General features: G+C 49.4%; 2 protein-coding genes across 5 annotated transcripts in view; one reads left to right on the top strand and one right to left on the bottom strand.

Annotated features, from left to right (window-relative positions):
- Positions 1-15,302, bottom strand: part of FAAP24 (FA core complex associated protein 24) — a 146,992-nt gene extending 131,690 nt beyond the window's left edge. For 2 of the 3 annotated variants that reach the window (XM_078670563.1, XM_078670569.1), the window contains exon 1: positions 15,033-15,171. The gene's annotated coding sequence lies outside the window, so the exon portion shown is untranslated. Of the gene's footprint in view, positions 1-15,032 lie in introns of all 3 variants that reach the window. The other variant, XM_078670565.1, reaches the window with a different exon arrangement.
- An 18-nt stretch (positions 15,303-15,320) lies between these two features.
- CEP89 (centrosomal protein 89) overlaps positions 15,321-21,286 on the top strand; it is a 1,224,823-nt gene continuing 1,218,857 nt past the window's right edge. For both annotated transcript variants that reach the window (XM_078670561.1, XM_078670562.1), the window contains exon 1: positions 15,321-15,458. In XM_078670561.1, the coding sequence (XP_078526687.1) occupies positions 15,420-15,458 (39 nt within the window). In that variant the 5' untranslated portion in view covers positions 15,321-15,419. The remainder of the gene's footprint in view (positions 15,459-21,286) is intronic.

The raw sequence follows: 21,286 nt of genomic DNA, 5'->3' as shown, positions 1-21,286 counted from the left end.
TGAAGCACCATTACTGAAAGCTGCAGTGCGGTGCATGCTGCTCCCGGCAGGCTTTGGGGCTGGCTCATCTGCTTGCTAGCTGCTTCTAGTGTGCTACAATGTGACACACAACACATGTGGCATAGTGACGTCATGAGGACCCAATGACTGGCTACTATGGACACAGTGCGAGTCTGCGTTTGTCAGTCTCACTTTAATAGACGGGTGTCTGTCGGAAACGTCCTATCGCCCGCTGGAGCGCGGGCCAGGGTGCATTTTAAGTTAGTTCTAGCTGTGGCAATATCGCTGACCCTCAGACCCTCGACAGCGATGTCACCCCCACAGCTTAAACAAACGGCAATGCACTGGGTCCAACCCCACGTGGGTCCGGCGTCTTCTGTTTTTCCGGGCCCAGTAGAAGTCGCAGCAGCAAATATGGCTGACCCTCAGGCTTACGACAGCGATGTCACCCCCACAGCTTAAATAAACGGCAATGCACCGGGTCCAATCACACGTGGGTCCGGGGTCCTCTGTTTTTTCCGGGCCCAGTAGAGCTCGCAGCTGCAGGTCATTGGTGCAAACGGCAGAGATGCAGCATTGTCGCACTAGAGGTTGTGCTGTGCCCGCCCTTCAAAGTGGTGCCATGCGTACTGTGCAACCATTTTGTACACCTGGCTGGCTAGTGATGACAGGTGGTCGGAGCAATTACTGCAGAGGACGACACAGGACTGTGCCAGAGAAAGACCTGTTATTGCTCCGCTGGGTCTCTCCCTGCTCACAGAAACTCATTTTCTGTAGTTTCATATAGTTGTTTTAGTTAGAGGGTGGGTGCTCTGGGCTCTGGCTAGCATGGATGGCAGCCGGGGGAAGAACACGCAATAATAAAAGTGCCACTACCGGCTAGTCACCCAGAATAATGAGTCTCCGACATCTGCTCAGGAACACCCTTTAACTGCCACCTGCTGTTGCAACGCGTGGCCAGCCAATTAACCACTTGGCTGCTAAGGGGTTTTCCCCTCCCGTGCTGCAGATTTATGAATCCCATTATACATGACGAGTTGACCTTGTCATGAGCACAGATCCAGTGTGCCTCATGACGAGTTCACCTTGTCATTAGCATGCAAGTGGTTAAAGAGTTCAGTTCCAAGACGCAGCACGAGACACCAAGCGGTGAAGAGCTCAGCGTGGTACATGCATTACCAAACAGCACTTGTTTAATGGCAGCAGTCAGGTGAGTCATTCATGCATTCTCGGTCTACAGGCTCTGTACTGTCAAGTTCAGTTGATCTCTACAGCATATGCTTAATAATACTAGGCCACAATGCCAGTTAGTGTACAACATTAATTTCAGACTAAGCTTGCAAGTTTTCTTGTTCAAGCACAGGACGAATTGTATTTATGTTGTAAGTGCGATGAATTAGGTCTCGCAAATTCCAACTCCGTACAGCTGTAAACCCCAAGCTGTCAGCATCCCATATGCAACTGGGATGCCCTTCTGTAAAGGCATTCTTAAATAGGTGGTCATATTTGAAATCGCACAGGTCATAAGCAGTCTTTATCTTGGACTGCTCAGTGCACCCAACGCAGGTCCGGTCTCACAACAAAACAGAAACAAATAGTATTCTGTAAGCATTTTGTTGGTCTTTAGGCAACTACATGAAATTAATCACACACCTTAAATGCAAGATGATCACTCAATCATGCAAGGTAAATAAAAATGATTGGCAATTCAACCTTTCATGTTAATGTTATGGAATCTCAATTAGTTAATGCAGGCTTCTCCAACGAGTAGCTTGTAAGCTACTGGTAGCTTTCAAGCTACCTGCAAGTAGCTCTCCTGAGTGAAGCGCAGTGAACTCAATTAAAAGCTTTTGCTTGGTTGAATCAATATATGTACATTAAAACTGAAAGGTGTGTACTCAAGATGAAAATGTGTGTATTTTCATTACTTGTATGTTGATGTTTGGGGAAGAGTGGTTGTATTTCCAATATTTATTCAAAGTTGAGTAATAAAATCAAATGGTATTGGGGAGCAGTTATTGCACATATTAAGTTGCTGCTAGTGGCATTGCAGCGATGGTTATGTGTTATCCAAGTAGAGGCATGACAAAGCATTTTTTACATTACTGCTGGCAACCACGCCTGGTGCATTGAAGTGATCACTTCTGCATAATCTTACTTATAGTGGCTACTAAAGTAACATTGTCTTATGTAGTTACCATTACATCTCTAGAAATATTAGTAGCTCGGGGGGGTGGTTTCATTGAACATAAGTAGCTCTTATTAACCCCTTGGGCGCGGCCGCGATTCTGCGCCTGTGCTGCCGTTTTTAAGAGTGGGCTGGATCATGACGGCCCCCAGCCGTCATCAGCACACGCCCACTGTGATGCATGACGGACGGGGGCCGTCATCAGCATAGAAGGAGTTAAAAAAAAAAAGTTGGAGAACCCGGGCTAGGGGCACCGTGACAGGGCTGCCATGTGGGTCAGTGAGATTGTGGTATTTGGGGATGTAGGAGCATGTGTGCCTATGAATGGAAAATATGTGAAAAAGTGACTGAGAACCTGTGTCGCAAGTGCTTTCTGGCACAGTAGATACCTTTTGCCATATGTAGGTGTGTTACATGTAAAACACAAACATATAATTATTTGTTTTTTTTAAATGGGAGAAATTTAAGGTGCAGAAAAATGTTCTGCAAAAATGTCCATAATATGCATCATTTCTCTGCACTTTAAATTGTTCCCACTTAAACAAATGGCTGTATTTTTAGTTATAAATATGACATTGTTTCTGCCAGCCTCTAGGAGCAAGATGCGTACTATGTGTAAAGGTGACACTTGAAATGGGAGAAAATAAACTGAAGAGTTAACTTTATATTGACTCCATAAAACTCATCATTTACATTTTTCCCCATTTCCAAAGGATTTTTGAGAAGTGTGGCTCACTGGTTACAGCGGCAGACCCTGATGCAGAGATCTGACCCGGGACCAGGGTTCAATTCCCATCGCGGCAGGGTAATGAGCTCAATGTCCGCGGACCAGATAATTCTCGCCACGGTGCCTACTCTAATCAAGGATCCCACTCTGCAACTCTGGGCAATAGCTTGCTTAATCTCCACACCGGCCCTAATCGCTAAGGATGCCTGGCTTCACCTTGGGGTGTCCAGGAGTGGGCGCCTCACAGGAACAGGCCAGGATGGGTTCCTCAGTGGTACTGTGCGGGGACACACTGGCTAGTGTAACCAGGTGCTTTATAAGCTCAGTTACTACTTACTTACTTACATCACATGCCAACATTTTAAAAATAAAACTTAATGCTTAAAAAAGTTTTTTTTTTAAATTAAACCAATGTTAAAAAACTGGCAAATGTGACAAACAGGAACTAAGCGACTTAAAACTTAAGAGCGTGTTATCAAGAATGGTAAGGAACAGAGCTCGGAATGACATCTTTCCCAGCAAATGTGACAATAAACAGGAAAGGAGTGAACTTGTGTTATGGGCAAAAACCAACAGAAAAAATAGTGCACCGAAACAAACAGAAATGACCGAAAGTGAAAGCCTACTAGTAATAGGGCCGAGCATTGTAAGATGGAGCAAGATACCAAAAGGAGGGACAAAGAACACATATTAACAAGATGGAAGCAAGCATTTTAGAAGTGCACACAAAGTAAAAAATAGAAAGCAAAAGGCGGGCTGTAAGCTCACAGAGTAGATACAGCATGTGTCGAAGAGACAGCACATGAGCTGCCTAAGCTAGATCTAAAAAGGAACTAACTCAAGGATGTGAGCTACTGGTAGCTCACGTTCAATCGAACGGTTGGAGACTCCTGGGTTGGACTAACGTATTTTAGTGCAGATGTCCCCACCACCGCTCTAAAATGATTAGTAACGCATAATTAAAGCTCTGTGAGGTTTTGCACAATCATGAGGAACCGCATAATTGAACATTAATGAAGGCAGCAGTGAGCACGCTCGACTCCTAAGGATGCTGCCAGGCAATTGCACAAAGTGAGATGGGGCAAGGTAGTCACCCGTTTGCCAGGGTCACAAAACATTAAACTAGTTGATACTTGATTACAGTTTTTCCCCTGAGAAGCCATTCGCCAGCCCAATGTTCCAAAAACATTATGTAAGCCAAATTCAGGCCTGGGCAGGCCCCATGGATATTGAGACCTAGCATCTATAAACAGCAAGCACCCAAGACCCAGCTTCATGAGGATCCTTCATCTAATTTTCCAGGCCGGCCGGGGCGCACTGCATGGAATGCTCAACTGAACTGTAGAGTGCTCATTTTACTCTGCTGGCCAGCCTGCTCAGATATGGCCGTGAAGGAGTCTCGAGTGCATTGGCTACCAGATGCGCATGGGTCCTGTGATGCTTTCCGTGCTTTCTAGTAGGGTTGGGCGGAATTTGCGTAGCCGCGCTACGCAAAGCTCCGAGTAATGGTAAAAAACTCTGTGAGCACACAAAAGTTCCGCGAACCCGCTAAATTGCTTGTACCGCCCGTTCGCAATGCTTTTTTCCTTTCGCACATGCTGTTTGCGTGCTTGGGGAGAAATATCCTGCAAACACGCATTTTGAAAGCGCGAACAAGCAAAAAATTCCGCTACGGCGCGGAATTTTTGCCAATTCCACGTTCTCCGCGGGAGGGCGCTAGGTGGCGCACTGGTGAATGGTCGCCACTGTGTGAGGCTCTCGCCGCCCGGTGATTGAAATCCTGTATTTCTCCTTCAAATCGGAACCCCCGGAGGCACCCAACAGCAGCGATTGCTCAGTGTGGCCCACGGAATCTGCTGTGCGAGCCTCGGCCTGATCGGAGCAGTGGTGCTCCCGAAATCCGCCCAACATTTCAGGACGACAGCCGACTGCGGAGCTCGTCCTGCGTGCCTGCCGGCAGTGCCACCTACGTGAGGCCGCGGCGCTACACGAGGGACCAGGCCTGGATTGGAAGAGGCCCTGCACCTAGACTGCCCTGCCTGCCTCATGTCATGGTCTGGAGGTCTGCGGCCGTTGCATCGGCGGGCCCCCCCCTCCCCAAGACCCTGCGCAGCATCGGGGGGAGGACGGAGACACACCAGCACCAGCGGTAGGAGGCTCCTCTGGGCCTTTGCTACCACCGCGGGCCCTGGACACGCGCACCTGCCACCTCCGTACCCCCCCTTCCTCCCCTCCCACTCACTGACCCCGCTACCGGCACTGTGTGCAGCGGCTGGCGGGCTTTGGAGACCTTCCTGCCGGTTTCCTCCTGGGCCTCTGATCTAGGCCGGAACAGCCCCTGGACACAAATGTGCCTATGCCCCTTAATGCTGACGACACGAGGCGCTCGCTTGCCTGACCACCTGGTTGCCCCGCGGTGCCTCCTCGCTGCGTAGTGGCCTCCCTGACTGCGCTGGACCGGAGGGGACCTCTTCTGATGTGGAGGTGCTATCGCTGTGAGCCTGAGCCCCCATTGTCGCAACTGTGTATGCCCTGAGCGTGGCGAGAGCCGCTTTGACCATCCGCGGCGTGCTGCGGGTCCACTCATCGGCTGTCGCCAGGGGGTATCGCTACAAAGGAACTTCTCGGGCACTGAAGGAACTGCTCTGACACTGGGAGTCCCCGTGCCTTACCCACCCCCCCCCTTGTGGAGGCAGTCTCCGTTTCTGTTTAGGACTGCTCACTGGGCTTGACTGGACACCATCATGGGCAAGACCGATGCGAGGCAGCCCAAGATCACTTTCGACGCTCCCAGGTGGCACACCCGGACGGAGCAGGACCCACCTGCCCACTTGAGCACTAATGAACCAGCTGGTACCGCGGCAGAACAACCCCCGGAGATCCAGGACATTCTACGAGAGGTGCGCCAGGGGTTTGCAACCATAGCGGACAAGGTCGACAGGATGTCCTCCCGCATAGACGCTATTGTCCACCAAATGGATGTCCACGAAGAGCGCATTACGGAAGCGGAGCGGCGTATATCGCATTCGGACGATGTGGTGGCCAGGCACACCTCACAGCTTTCTCGGATGGATAATCTGCTCCGCGTCATAGCTTCCAAGAACGAGGATTTGGAAGCGAGAAGTCGACGAAACAACATACGTATTATGGGCATTCCGGAATCCACAAATACCGGTCGCATGGAAGATTACGTCGAGAAACTTTTGCTGGCCGCGGTGGGCTCTGAGGGTTTCTCCTCCCAGTTCATTGTTGAACGTGCGCACAGGTCGCTGGGTCCTAGACCCAAGCCGGGTACTGCCACGAGGCCTATAATGGCCAGACTTTTGAACTACAGGGACCGTGACGTTGCGCTGCTGGCCGCCCGCGGCAAGCAGTCGCTGTCTTATGAGGGTAACTCCTTCACTATGTTTCCAGACTTCACGCCCCTGGTTCAAAAAGAACGGCGGAAATTTGTTGACGTCAAGGCGAAACTGCGAAAAGCCCAAATCGACTATGCTCTCCTTTACCCGGCACGGCTACGAGTCACTCATCAGGGTCGACAACGATTCTTTACAAAACCGCAACAGGTAGACAAATTTCTTAAACACCTTCGGCAAGCAACTCGCCCCGCAGAGGGGGAAGACGAGGGACGGCGATCACCGATGGAGGGTGCGGATGCAGATGAACAGTAAGGTGCCCTGAACTGTGCTTGGCCTAACTTGAACACTGGTTCCTGTAAGTGCAGTCGATTCAGATTGGGACATACGCCGATTGAACTGTATGCTAGCATAGATGGGGATCCCTCTGGGTTGCTAGTAGATAACTCGCCGGGACCCTCATATGCTCATTGGAGTTGTAGTGTCTTCTGCACAGGCTCCGAGGGAACTGTATGCTAGCATAGATGGGGATCCCTCTGGGTTGCTAGTAGATAACTCGCCGGGACCCTCATATGCTCATTGGAGTTGTAGTGTCTTCTGCACAGGCTCCGAGGGCAAGGGGTGGTTTGTGTTGCCGCCTAGATGGCCCCCACAGGGTGTCCCCCCCCCAAATACTTTACCGCTAGAGATGGCCGGGACTTTTCTTTGTTTTGGTTTGATAGAGCAGGTAGGGAGGGTTGTCTTATACTGGCGAGTTGGGGTTGCTTCAGTGGGAGGGGGGGAACGTGGGGGGGGATGGGACTTTCAAAAGTTTGTGTTCGAATGTACATGAGTGATTTTGACACACGAAAATGTTTGATATGTCTCAGATTGATCGGTACAAATTCCACACTGCACACTTTATTATCTCCTACACTTACCTTAGCGATTCATGGCTAACAACACAGGCACACAGTTAAACGTTCTCACGTGGAATGTCAGGGGGCTCGGAGACCCCAGGAAGAAAAGGCAGGTATTGGCACACCTAGACAGGCACCATACCCACATAGCGTTGCTGCAGGAAACGCACTTCTCCCCTCTGAAGCCCGCCACCTTTGCGTCCCGATGGGCCGCGCATAGCGTTGTCTCCTCCTATTCCACTTATGCTAGGGGAACTGCAATATTAATCAAGAAACAAGTCCCCTTTCACTTGGTGGGGTCGTCTAGTGATGATCAGGGATGATATTGCATGATCTGGGGACGCCTGGGCCTGGAATCGGTTACACTAGTGTGTTGCTATGGGCCGAATGTGGATGCCCCGGAATTTTTCTCCTCCCTGTGGGAGGCGGTACGACACATCGGGTCCACTCACATTATATGGGGGGGCGACTTCAATGTCACATATGCGCCAACCCTGGACAGATCGCATCCTGCCCACATCATCGTACTAAGGCTAGCCTTTTACTCAACGACATCATAGTGGATAACCAATTATTGGATGCTTGGAGACACATGCATCCCTCGGACAGGGAAGGTACATATTTTACGGCATATGCCGCCACTTGGGCACGACTAGATTTTTGGCTTGTCTCTAGGGGTCTCGGCCCCGTACTATGTCAGTCACGTCACTTGGCTAGGACATACTCGGACCACGCCCCTGTTTGACTTGCTTTTTCATACGCCGACTTCAGCCCGCCTCGTAGCGCGTGGCGCCTTAATACGCGCATGCGCTCAGACAGTCTTCCAAGAGGAGCTGCGTGAGGAAATGCAGGACTTCTTTGTGCGTAATAAGGGATCGGTTCAAAGTGTGGAAACAATCTGGGAAGCCTTTAAGGTTACTATCAGAGGGTTCTGCATCTCGAAGGGTTCAGGGGTCCTTAAAGATATTCTTAACACATTGTCTAGATTAGAGCGCGAGCTGCAGATGCTGGAGGCTACACTGACACGCACACCGGATGGGTAAACACAAGAGAAATTTAGGTCCACGCTTAATGATTACATGGAAGAGGCACAGAGAGAAACGCGCTTCAGGGGCAAGCACTGGCAGGCTCGCCGCTATGGTGAGAGGGAGCGCCCTGGCAAAGCATTGGCGGACGTAATCCGAAATCCACGGCACTCTAACTATGTGTTGGAGATAGAGGGGCGGGACGGCACCTGCCACTGTGATACTGCGAGCATTCTTGGTGGCTTCACTAGCCACTATGAAGCTCTTTACACAACCTCTGGCTCCCAAAACTTAGACCTGGATGACTACCTGGGGGACATGGCACTTGGATGGCTAAGTGACGTGCATCGGGAATTTGTATGTGTGCCCTTTGAATTGGACGAAATGTGCGAGGCCATAATGGGCCTACAATCAGGAAAGGCCACAGGGATGGATGGTATACCCGTTGAGTTTTATAAAACTTATATTGATTTGTTGGCCCCCATCCTCCGTGAAGTCTATGAGGAATCCTTGGACGTGGGTTCTCTCCCTGCCTCTATGAGGGAAGCGCTTATTATTTCATTGTTAAAGCCAGATAAACCTGCTCACTTATGTGGATCGTACCGGCCACTTTCCCTCCTTAACTGTGACGCTAAGATTTTAGCCAAACTCATCGCTAACCGAGTAAGCCTTTTGTTAGAACACCTGATCTTACCGGACCAATCCGGATTTGTCCCTGGTAGATCTACTTCCCATAACTTGAGGACCCTCTTTACACTGCTGCACAATGTTGCCCCTGAATTACCCTTAGCAGCGTTTTTTCTGGACGCAACGAAAGCTTTTGAGCTTTTCGAGTAGCCATACCTTTTCGGAATAATGAAACGCACGGGCTTCCCCCCTTTATTTTTATCCTGGATCCGTCTTTTATATCATCAGCCTGGAGCAAAGGTGCTGATTAATGGACAACTGTCCCGAAAATTTTTGATCACCAGGGGCACACGTTAGGGGTGCCCATTGTCCCCAATTTTGTTTGCTCTCGCGACGGAACCGTTGGCGACGCACCTACGACAGTGCCACAATGCTCTAGCCCTACAATGCAACATGAGACAGATGCTAATCTCCATGTTTTCTGGTGACATTACCCTATACGTTCGAGATACGCAGCACAATTTGAATACCCTTCTGAGGGACTTCATACCCTTTGGTCATCTATCCGGAGTTCAAATTAATTGGGGAAAGTCCTGTTTATTCCCACTAACCGACGAGGTGACGCGTTTTCCTTTGGACCATCCATTGGAGTGGTGCGAGGAGGAATTGCGATACTTGGGCATCAAGATCACCAGGAACAGGGAAGAACTCATGGGACTCAACTACGGAGTGGCACGGTCTCGCATCACTGATAGGGTTGATCGCTGGATAACGCTACCGCTTTCTATGGCAGGGAGAGCATTCTTGATTAAGATGGTAATTCTACCCCAGCTACTCTATTTGTTTTTAAATATTCCGTACTCTCCTGGGAGGCATTTCTTTGCATCCCTCCGATCGGAAATGAGCAGGTTGGTGTGGGGAGGCAAACGAGCCAGATTGAAATGGTCAGTCCTCATTAGACCTTATGCGTCGGGTGGGTTCGGCGTTCCTGATTTTGAGCTCTATTACATTAGCGCTCAGGCACACTATATATATTTTTTGATGCTGCAGCCCAGATACATGCCACAGCTAGCGGCTGAACATTGGTTGTTGCACCCGATACCGATAGAGGGGGCAGTATATATGACTCTGAATGCTCGAGAGCGCATACAGACCACAGTTAACGCCACGATCACGGCATGGCAACGGCTAACGAGCCTCTCTGATCTCCCCTTTTTGTATTCGCCATTGCTCCCTTTAGTTTACCATCCAGACATGCCACTTTTACAAGAAGCCATCTTCCACAAGCTACAGCGGCGCGCGTCTGTCACAACGTGGGGAACCCTGTACACTGATGGCAAATTCCGTGACTCGGATGGTGTGCTTTAGGACACACAGTGCACTCCATTAGACAGGTTTTTGTATATACGACTCAAGCAAGGCATGAGAGCACTTCATGTGGACTTTCCCGCTGAACCGCCAATGCTCCCCCCATTGCAAGCACTGCTGCAGCAATTCTCACCTAGACGGCTGGTCTCACTCAGTTATCGGATTACACACACCAGACCCACCGCAGTAGACTCACCGTCACAAACTAAATGGGAGGCAGAACTAGGAGCAGCCATAACGGAAGAGCAATGGAAGTATTGCTGCTCGCACACTGAGCTTGTGTCTGCCAGTAGCCGGCTTCAGATAATACATTATAAATACTTGCATAGGCTGTACTGCACTCCAGCCAGTATGCACAGGCACCAGCTACGTGATACAGATAGATGCGATAGGTGTCATGTACCGCGGGCTGACTTTTTACATTTGTCCTGGGACTGTCCAGCCATACACGAATACTGGGGACATGTCTTCTCGGCTCTCAACCAGATGACCAATATGCACATTGAGGCCACACCTTTGATCGCTTTGCTGAGCTATGTCAAACAAGTTCCGATAACGCACCGCAGATACATATCGCTTGCGTTGTTGATGGCTAAACGCCGCATAGCCTGCAGGTGGGGAAGGGGCAGGGCACTTAAATTTAAGGACTGGCTTACAGATATGATTTATTGCCAAGAGCAGTCCGCCCTTTATGCTGAACTTCTGCCCAGCAGTTCTCGGCCCAGAGATATATGGGCGCCACTCACGTCTTATTTGTCGTCACACTCCGCGGCAGACGGCCACCCACATACCAATGCATAGATGACTGCATATTATTCCCATGCCACTGGGCTTGTTGGGTGCCCTCTCCTGCAAGCACTGTATGGCTGATGGTTTTTATGTTTTGGTGTACTCCAGTGGGATGGTTCTAAACTGTCAGGGCTCCTAGACATACCTTTTTCATCCTTCCACGTTAGCCTTGACTGTGTCTGTGTATACCATACGATGTGGTCAAATGTGCTGAGAAGTACCGACTATTATCTGCTGATTGTAAGTTTTAAGATTGGGATTTACAAGACGTTTCTGTGTTCATCGCAATTTTTTCTTTGCATGTGTCCTATTATGCACACAGCTGTTTGCCATATGGATGGACGTTAAAACGCGGCCGGCCCGGAGAGGTTGTAGGCGGCTTGCTGTGTTAACATGTTCTGATTGCTATTTCTGCTGCTTGATGCATACGAAACCCTTGAGCGCTGCCGGCCACAAAATGGTTGTAGGCATGTAGCTGTGTTGACACTCTCACTCAAACAATAAAAGGTTATAAAAAAAAAAAAAAAAAAAAAAAAAAAAAGAAGAAGGATTCCACGTTCTCCGCGGAGCTACCCAAATTCCGAGAGCGGAACAGAATCGACCGCCCAGGCCTTACTTTCTAGGTGCTATCAGTTGTTGCGGATTGCCTTGACCCCTATGAACGGCCTCACTGCAGTCCAGAGCCCTGGGGAGCAGAGGTGAGAGCAGCTTTCCTTCCAATACTTGGCAGCGCAGCTGAATACGGGCCAGCAGGAAAATGGCTCTGGGTAACCTTGTATACTGCACACAAAATGGAATATAAAATGAAGATGATTCTCCATTTGTACCACTTTGTGTAATAGCCTTTGTGGGGCTATGACTCTCCATGGGGCTGCAGAACATATCTGCCCTCTAACAACCTTTGGCTTTGAGCAACCGTGTCCCGTCACATGCTTTGACCGAGCTGCAGGACGCGGATTTGAGGTTGCGAGAGAAGAGGAACAAACTCACCTCATATAAACGAACGGTAATCTGTGTGCCTGCCCAAATAGGTGTCATTAGTTTATACAAGTTGCCCAGGCAGATGGTTTTCAGTGCTGAAAAGAAGTGCATAATCTGAAATATAGTGAAGATCGTGCGACGTAAGGAACTGGGCGTCAATTAGAGAAATAACTTTCTGACCCAGAGACAGAACTTAAAACACCAACACTAAACGCTGAACTATTTATTTATTTATAATCTTGGGTAGCACAACTCCCCTGATCAGGTTTCATAGCGCTGTACTGTGGACATTTAAAACAAAAGAGTAAAGCATATAGTCACTTTTGTAGTATATAAATAAGCACTTCTACACATGTAACATAACAACTGATGTGGATGTCTATAAACAGGTGAGTGATGATGTTAGCAACATAAAAAAAGCACAACTACATTAAGTTCAACATCACGAACACTAAGATACATTAAATAGTAGTTCCTTGTTATCATATGACTCAAGAGTCATGATTATCTCAAGCGCATTGCTGGGGTGGTTAGTCAATAGTGCGGGTGGTCCCACGGTGGAGTGGCATTCTGTTGCATGCCCCATTGCTTGGTTTTACTTGAGAAAAAGTGACACTATTAAGGTCACCCATTTAGCAGTAGAACGTCACTCATAAATAAGTACGCTGAAACCACCAAAATGCCACACATAAGCAATGTGAAAACTTAACAGCTGTGAAGGGTACATATATCTGGCTTGCTGCTTAATTCACTAATGGCATTGCTGCCATGGGGATTGGGGCAGCATTTATATTTTAAGTTTAGGTCTAAAAACTGTTTTAATAAATGTCTCTCACAGCAGTGATACAGTCTTATAAACTAAGTTGAAAAGCTTCTGCATGTTTAAAAGAGCCACGCAGCACACAAGGACGCCATCCGCAACCACCACCACCTCATCAGGGCGGCCAAGAGGACCTCCTTCAAAGACCGCCTCGTCAACAACGCACACAATAACAAGGAGCTCTTCAACATGGTGAAGGAACTCTCCAACCCCAGCTCCAACACCAACGGCATCCCGCCGTCGCAAGCCCTGTGCGACTCCCTCGCCACCTTCTTTCACCGCAAGATAGCAGACAGCCACGACAGCTTCAACAAACAGACAGCCCCAACAGACAGCAACACAACAGACCCTCCGCACATCATCGCCCACGATCCCCTGCTAGCCTGGGCCAGCGTGAGCATCGATGACACCATCAATACCACGCGCACGATCCACTTCGGCTCTCCGTCAGACCCATTCCCGCACCACGTCTTCAACAGAGCAAGCAGCTCCATCGCACCCCACCTGCGCAACGTCATCAATCTCTCCCTCGAGACCGCGACCTTCCCAGAGATCTGGAAACACGCCGAGACCAACACCCTACTCAAAAAACCTAAGGCAGACCCAAGAGACCTCAAGAACTTCCGTCCCATCTCTCTGCTCCCCTTCCCGGCCAAGGTCATCGAGAAAACCGTCAACAGATAGCTAACCCGATACCTCGAAGAAAACAGAATCCTGGACCCTTCCCAGTCACGGTTCCGCAGCAATCACAGCACCGAGACTGCCCTCATCGCCACCACCGATGACATCAGGACCCTGCTGGACAACGGCGAGACCGCAGCACTCATCCTCCTAGACCTCTCTGCCGCCTTCAACACCGTCTGCCACCGCACACTACGTGCACGCCGCAGGGATCCGAGACAAGGCTCTGGATTGGACCAGTTCTTTCCTCTCTGGCAGAACCCAGAGCGTCCGCCTCACCCATTCCGTTCCAAAGCCTCCAAGATCATCTGTGGTGTACCCGAGGGATCCTCCCTCAGCCCGACGCTGTTCAACATTTACATGGCCCTGCTCGCAAACGTAGCTCGACCACAACATAATCTCCTACGCCGACGACACTCAGCTGATCCTCTCCATCACCAATGACCCCATCACCGTCAAAGCCAACCTCCACGAAGGAATGAAGGCCGTCGCCGACTGGATCAAGACCAGCCGTCTGAAGCTGAACTCGGACAAGAAGGAGGTCCTCATCCTCTGCTCCAACCCTTCAGCCTGGGACGACCCCTGGTGGCCGACGGCACTGGGGCAGCCCCGACACCCACCGACTACGCAGTCAACCTGGGAATCATCCTCGACTCAAAGCTCTCAATGAGCAAGCAAGTCACCGCCGTCTCCTCCTCTTGCTTTAACACCCTCCGTATGCTCCGCAAGGTCTACAGATGGATCCCGACAGATACAAGAAAGACAGTCAACCAGGCCCTCGTCAGCAGCAGACTCGACTACGGAAACGCCATCTACGCTGGAGCCCCGACCAAGCTCATCAAACGACTACAACACATCCAAAACGCCTCGCACGACTGATCCTCGACGTACCACGCCACGGCCACATCACCCCCCACCTGAGAAACCTGCACTGGCTCCCCGTCAAAAAGAGGATATCCTTCAAGCTCCTCACCCAGGCACACAAGGCACTCCACAAGACCGGCCCAGTCTACCTCAACAGACGGCCCTCCTTCTACATCCCCAACCGCCAGCTACACTCCGCCGACCTCTCACTCGCCACTCTCCTGCGCATCCGATGAACAACCACCGGTGGGAGATCCTTCTCCAACCTCGCCGTCAAGACATGGAACACCCTCCCACTGAGCCAACGACAGACCCAAGACCTGCTGACCTTCAGGAGGATACTGAAGACATGGCTGTTCGATCAGTAGCACCCCCCCCCCCGCGCGCCTTGAGACCCTCGCGGGGTATGATGTAGTGCGCTTTAGAAATGACGGATTGATTTGTTTTGAAGAGTCTTTCTTTACAATATTTTTATATGGTGTTGAATGCATTGCCTACATGCCAAACACTGTCACGGCTCGGCACGTGCATGGACTATTAGAGTCCAGCAAGATCGACAAACAACGTCTTTTTAGATTTTAGTTCACTTTAAGGGCACGGGATATACTGGAATGTGTGCTGCTGCCCAACAGCTGTCTTGCTGCGTTAATCTATTTTATAGACAGAAAAGCACGTGTCTGTTTTGTAAAACCAGTGCCTCCCCTCACCTGAGATGGGCGCTCTGGTGCGTCATTGTCCCGGCTCCGCTGCTGGAGCTTAAGAGAAAGGGCGGCCGGAGTAGGACCCGCAGAGAGTGGAAACAATCCAGAAGCGAAACCGGGCAGACCTGCGCCTTCTCCCGCTCCGGCTGCCAGCTAGCTACCAAGCTCCTCCGGGGGCGGCAGACTTGAAGTTGCTAGGCCCGGACCGCAGGGCGTTCCCGGGGAGGAGCCGCAGCTGCGGTCCAATGAGGGCCGTCCTTGTTGGGCTGCGGTTGTGAAGGAAGCGTCCGTTTGAATCGGAAGATGCCGAGCAGCTGAAGTCGTTGCTCTCCTGAGTGCGGTGTTCGCTGCGGTGCCGCTAGAAGTGTTCAGCGTCACTCGCCGCCCGTCAAGATGCCTTTTGGGTTTCCGAGGCGCAGTTCTGCGCAGTTTGTGAGTACTTCATTGGCGACCTTTTCTGAGCATCTGTGAGGGCAGTGTCGTTGCTGCCAGATGCAGAAAGTACTAGAGGAAGGCGAAAAATAGCCCAGAGAAAGAAGTAAATAAAGGCAGCGATAGAGAAGAGCCTGAAAAAAGATGTACACACTATTATCATCATCAACAACCAGAGAGTGCGGGAGAAGACATCTTACCATTTCTTCCTCCCATAACCCCCGCACTTGGCCCATTGCCATTAATACACATTTCACATATACACTTCCGAATAAATCTAAACCAGCCATGTGTTTACATTCTTCTATGGGACTATGGGAATACTTGGCCACGGTTTTATTATATGCATGGACTCTACTTTACATCATTGAGCTCATAAATCACAGTGGTCAAGATGAAAAAACATTATTACAGTTTCATAACTCATTCTGAGTGCCACAAGTCACTCTGACAGGATCCTACATCATAATTACGAGACAGGTCATAAATCACGGTTGACAGGTCATACATACATAATTTCTGCTGTACATAAATCATGTTGACAGGATCCTAAAACTTCGCTGCATGACAAGTCATAAATCATCCACTGTTGACATGTCCTTTGTGGTTTCTGGAGTAGCGTGCTACTCGCAAAAGAGCGTTTCAACACCCCATCAGGGGTAGCAATCTCTCTTTAAATGCAAACCTTTATGCATGTACTCAAACTGGCTCAAACTGCAGTATGCAAGGATGGCACCAAATGTGGCTTTCAAAGCAGCCTGGTGGTGCTACAGTGCCCCCACCCCAGCCCAATACACTTAGTGCTGTCTGGGAGGTGGTCACACTACCCCGTGGCAGGAAACCTATTGCTCTGCCTTCCTCTGCTGGAGCTCAGTTTAGCAGCAGGAGGGCAGAAACATGTCTGTAGTCAGCAGCAGCACTAACTTGCTGTTAGACCTTGAAAGGCTGATACTGGGATTGCAGTAGGGGCACCCTAGGAGAGCCCCTTGTACATGTAATCCTACACCCAACACTGGAATCAGTGTTGGGATAGGATTCCAACATGTTTGATACTAAACATGACCGGTTTTGGTGCAGCCGATATATAGTTAGACATCTCTTATTTGACTTGATGTTCTCTATATGTATTAAATGACTGACCACACTTTAAAAGCCTAGAGAATTGACTTTGGGGTTTGCTGAGGGGTGTCCTGCTCATGCTGGGCACCCCAACTCTTATAACCTAGCACCCTGCCTTTCAGGAATGAAAGGCCTGCTTTACGTTAACTTATAGCTTTTAAGTGCAGTGACCTCAGATATAAGGAAACTTATACTTGTTGTAAGTGGTGCTGGCACCAACTTACACAGGCTGCAATGGCAAGCCTGTAGTCACAGTTTGAGTGGTTTCGCATGGGTGGCATAATACATGCTGCAGCTCATGGGAGACCCGGGTGCACCCTCACACTTGTAACCAAGCATCCTGCCCTCAGTACTGAAGAGCCTGCCATAGGGTGACTTATAGGTTTTAAGTGCAGTGAATTCAGATATAAGGAAACTTATATCTGTTGTAAGTGGTATTGGCACCAACTTACAAAGGCTTCAATGGCAGGCCTCTAGTCACTGTTTGAGTGGTCTCTCATGGGTGGCATTTATACATGCTGCAGCCCATGGGAAACCCCTGGTGTGCCCATTCCCTGGGTACCTTAGTACCATATACCAGGGACTTACATGGGTACACCAGTAGCCAATTGAGAAGGTACCAAAGTTCTTACCACTGTCATATTTAGGGAAGAAGCACAGTATCTGGGGTCCTGATTAGCAGGATCCCAGTCAGACAAGTCCAAAAACACAATAACACCAGCAACAAGTGGGGGTAACCACGAAAGCAGATCCTAGTTTCCTATAACCCCTTTCTGGGAAAAACATCTAGTGAGTCCAGCAGACTCATCTTCTTGCATTTAGTCACATTTAGGACCATTGAGCTTGTTTAAAAGTTCTCACATAATTGCAGATGGCATTTGAAGGACAATATTTTCCCATGATTGAATAATGCAATGCAGGATCCCTTGTTTCAAACTGCAATTCAGAGAGTGGACTATGAGATCGGGCGTTGTCTCCAATGATTGTTTAGTTCCAGTCTTGTTTTCCTATTACAGTTACTACTAATGTTTAGTATCATTCTCAGTACTACCTATTGCAAAAAAAGCAGAGGAATAGATTCAGAAAGTGATTGCCCAAGGACACACCATGTATCTCAAGAGGGGAAGGAAAAAAATATAAAACATGTCTTCTGCTTCTATAGCTTACATCTTGCCAGGCTACTTAACCGAGATTCGAGTGGTTATGATGGTGAAGCTCAGAGACTGCTCTCTTCAATGAACTGCCACCATGTTGAGGATCCCGCCCCAGATCTATCTTTAATGCAGAATTCCCAACCAGCATATTTTGAGAAAGTGAAAAGGCCCAGGTCAAACGTTAAGCTTCCTAGCGCCATGGTTAGATCTTTCCCTCTGGACTACATCTAGTGGTCGTGATTGGATGTTTGTGTCTGCACACCTTGATGATGTTATTTAGTGAATTGTTTTTATAGCACAAACTGCATTAATTGAGTCTGTATCTAAGCACTGCTAATGCGTACAGACAACAGAGGAAAAGCATAGCAAGATTATAAGGTTTAGCATACAATTTCATTCCAATTAAATCATTTTCAACCTTTTTACACTTTACTTACCAAAGATATGAATAGCAAGGAGACAGGTGTTAATCCTTCAGCCAGTAGCGGAATAGCAACTCAGATACAGCATAACAGAGTATTGTCAAATCTATGCCCCTTCTAGAGACTCATGCAAAAAGAACAATTGATGGACAGAATGCAGAACAATGTCATACATTCACCCCAGTACAGAGATCTGGGCCTAAATCCATTGTTTGTTTGCTCCCGTGCTCACTACACCACTGGATTCAAGCTAGCCTGGCTGATGAAGGGTGATGCCCTGTAACCGGTCCCAGGATGCTTGTTTCTGGTCCAGGGAGGACCTGGCTTGGCTGTTCGGGCTCGGCTGTTTCCACAAGGAACAGGGTCAAGACTGATTTGCAAATGGCCTGGGACGGCGGCGGCACTGCCTACATACAGATAAGAAACCGTACTACCAGATGTTTTTGCATGCTCTAAACTGTCCCACCCCCCTCTAAGCTCTGGGCACCCCTGCCGGTACCCGTAGGGGACTCCATTGGGGATGGCCGAGCAGGGGAATGCTGCTGTCCTGATCGACTCCGGAGCTGCTTGCCCCCCCTAACCTTGCCAGTGAGTCTGTAACGGGGTGCTGAGGATTTTCATTACTGACTCAACAGCAAAGTGAACTACGAAACTGCAATAATTCACTGCAAACTAGCTGAGCATTCTAGTTCCTCCACATAACCTTGCCTAGCATCTGCCCCACTGATGCCTAACGCCCGACATCTGGCCATGGTCGCCTTCGCTTAGCCGGCCCACCCGTGGCGGCCCACCCTGAGTAGTCTTTGGAGTGGGCGCACGAGATGCACTTGGGGGCTGAGTTGCCTCTCGCTGACATGTCACTAGGTGCCAAACTGGATACAGTCCTGCAGGTTGTGGAGAAGATTGGTGCCACACTCGAATTGACGTGCACATCACTGGAAGGCAGGATCGATAAAGTCACAGCAGACTTCAATCTCCTACATGCAGACCACCGGAAGCTCACAGATAAAGTGCGAATTGCCGAACTCACCCTGACTGAACGGCAGCCACTAGCTCGTGACCACACTATTCTGCTACAGTCCCTTGTAGACCAGGTTCACACATGGGAGCACAGGGTGGAAGATGCTGAGGGCTGCTCCCACAGAAATGATATACTGGTGGTGAGGCTACTGGAGGGGGAGGTGGGCCAGGACTCTGTGGATAACACCAAAAATTGAATCCGTACACTCCTACCTGATGCTACTCTCACACCCTTCTTCTCAGTGGCATGGGCTCACCAGGTTCCGACATGAATGCCGCCACCCACTGCTAATCCTAGACCTTTCCTGTTTTGACTGTTGTACTATGGAGATCACAACACCATTTTACGCCAGTCTCGCCAGCTGCAGAAGATCAAGGTGAACAATGCCTCAATAATCGTCTTTCCAAACTACACAGCAGCGGTCCACAGGGATGTGGAATTTCTATAGCCCGACACCCAGAACATGTTGTTTGGGGTCAAAGGTAACACGTTGTCATGTGCATTTTGTCCTTGGGACAAGTAGGCCCAACCCCCTGCAGCACAAACCCTTTGGCTGCAAGTCTGCAGTACCATTTTATGGATCAGGGAATGGCACTGTCTGCAGTTAAGGTAATATTTTTGTCCATATGTTAATGCTGTTTAAACTTGTATTTATGGTTCATTAATTGAAAGCCTTTATTATTGGGGTGAGCACACTAAGTAAATCTTGTAAGCTCTGACTGCACTACTGACAGTGGTTCTAGTATAAAAATGTGTACACGCGTTTTTAAAGTTTAGCAATATGAGGTTATGTATAATTCTCTCTGATTTGATGCAAATATTTGCAGAAGCTTGAAAGCAAGATTGATGATTCTTTGCTTTTAAAATAAAATGTTCATTAAAAAATGAAAGCAGTGGTCCGGGAGGAGTCGACGGTATGCTCCCATCTTCCCCAGTCTCTGTATGGCAGGTCCGCGATTTTAAAAATTATGTCCTTGCCGCGCTTATTATACAGATTGCAAAACTACCCTTATCCCATTCCTCCGTCCTGGTTTCATCAAGTGAATGCTCTCCTGAACAGTTTCCTGTGGGATGGCGGGGCGGTCTGGTTGGCTCTGGCGACCTGTGTCCAATCTACTTACTGTGGGGGCATCGCGGCGGCAGACGTACGATCCTATTACTGGGCGTCTCAGCTGCTGGTCATCAATGAATGGTGGTATATTTCGCAGGGCGATCCGGCTTACGCGGTGGAGCATCTCTTCCTAGAGGTGTATCCACTACTGGACCTTCTGTATAGTAACTCTACCCTGGAAGCCCTCCCCCCGGTATGTCGCACAGTGATCCAGATATGGAGAAGTGTTTCGAGGTCCATGTGTTGGTGGGGTATGCTGACGTGCGAGAAGCCCCTCTGGTGGGGCACATGCCTCCGATCGGTCGCTGCTCTGTCTGGGTTCCGTCGGTGGGACACAATAGGGATCTCGACACTGGGTGATGTGATGCGCGGACCCACACTTAAATCCTTCCAAAGGCTGCATGAGGAGTTTGACCTACACAAATCCCAATTCAATAAATATCTCCAGCTTCACCACGCTCTGTCTCCCCTGATTAAAAACCTTACAACGCTGCCAGAATTTCATCCTCTGGAGGGTAGACTGTTGATTGGGGATCTGGGGGAACATAAAATCCACCAGCTCTATCGGACATTGACCACACATACTGAGAAGAACCTGCTCCGGACGCGGGTAGCGTGGGAGGCGGACTTACCGACCCTTTCTGATGACGACTGGACCGAGGCTCTTGCCAGCCCTAGGGGTTCGGCAGTGTCCTCTAGATATAGACTGATCCAGTTTAAATACCTGCATCTGGTGTACTACACCCGCCTCCGGAAGATGGGGGCTATTCCATCCTCCACTTGCCTCAGATGCCAGTTGGATGACAGATCCTTTTTACACACGGTCTGGAGCTGCACGGCGTTACAACATTTTTGGACGGGAGTACTGACCTGTCTGGGGCGGGTACTAGGGTGGGACCTTCCAGCAGATCCACGCCTGACCCTCCTCCACAGTACTGATGACATAGGGGGGGAACATATACAAAAGACACCTACTTTTTCTGGGGCTCACACTGGCCAAG

The sequence above is a fragment of the Lissotriton helveticus genome, chromosome 12, assembly GCF_964261635.1.
Source record: "Lissotriton helveticus chromosome 12, aLisHel1.1, whole genome shotgun sequence".
NCBI classification, from domain to species: domain Eukaryota; kingdom Metazoa; phylum Chordata; class Amphibia; order Caudata; family Salamandridae; genus Lissotriton; species Lissotriton helveticus.
Note: the sequence above shows the minus strand (reverse complement) of the source record. Positions and strands in the feature narration are given on the sequence as shown.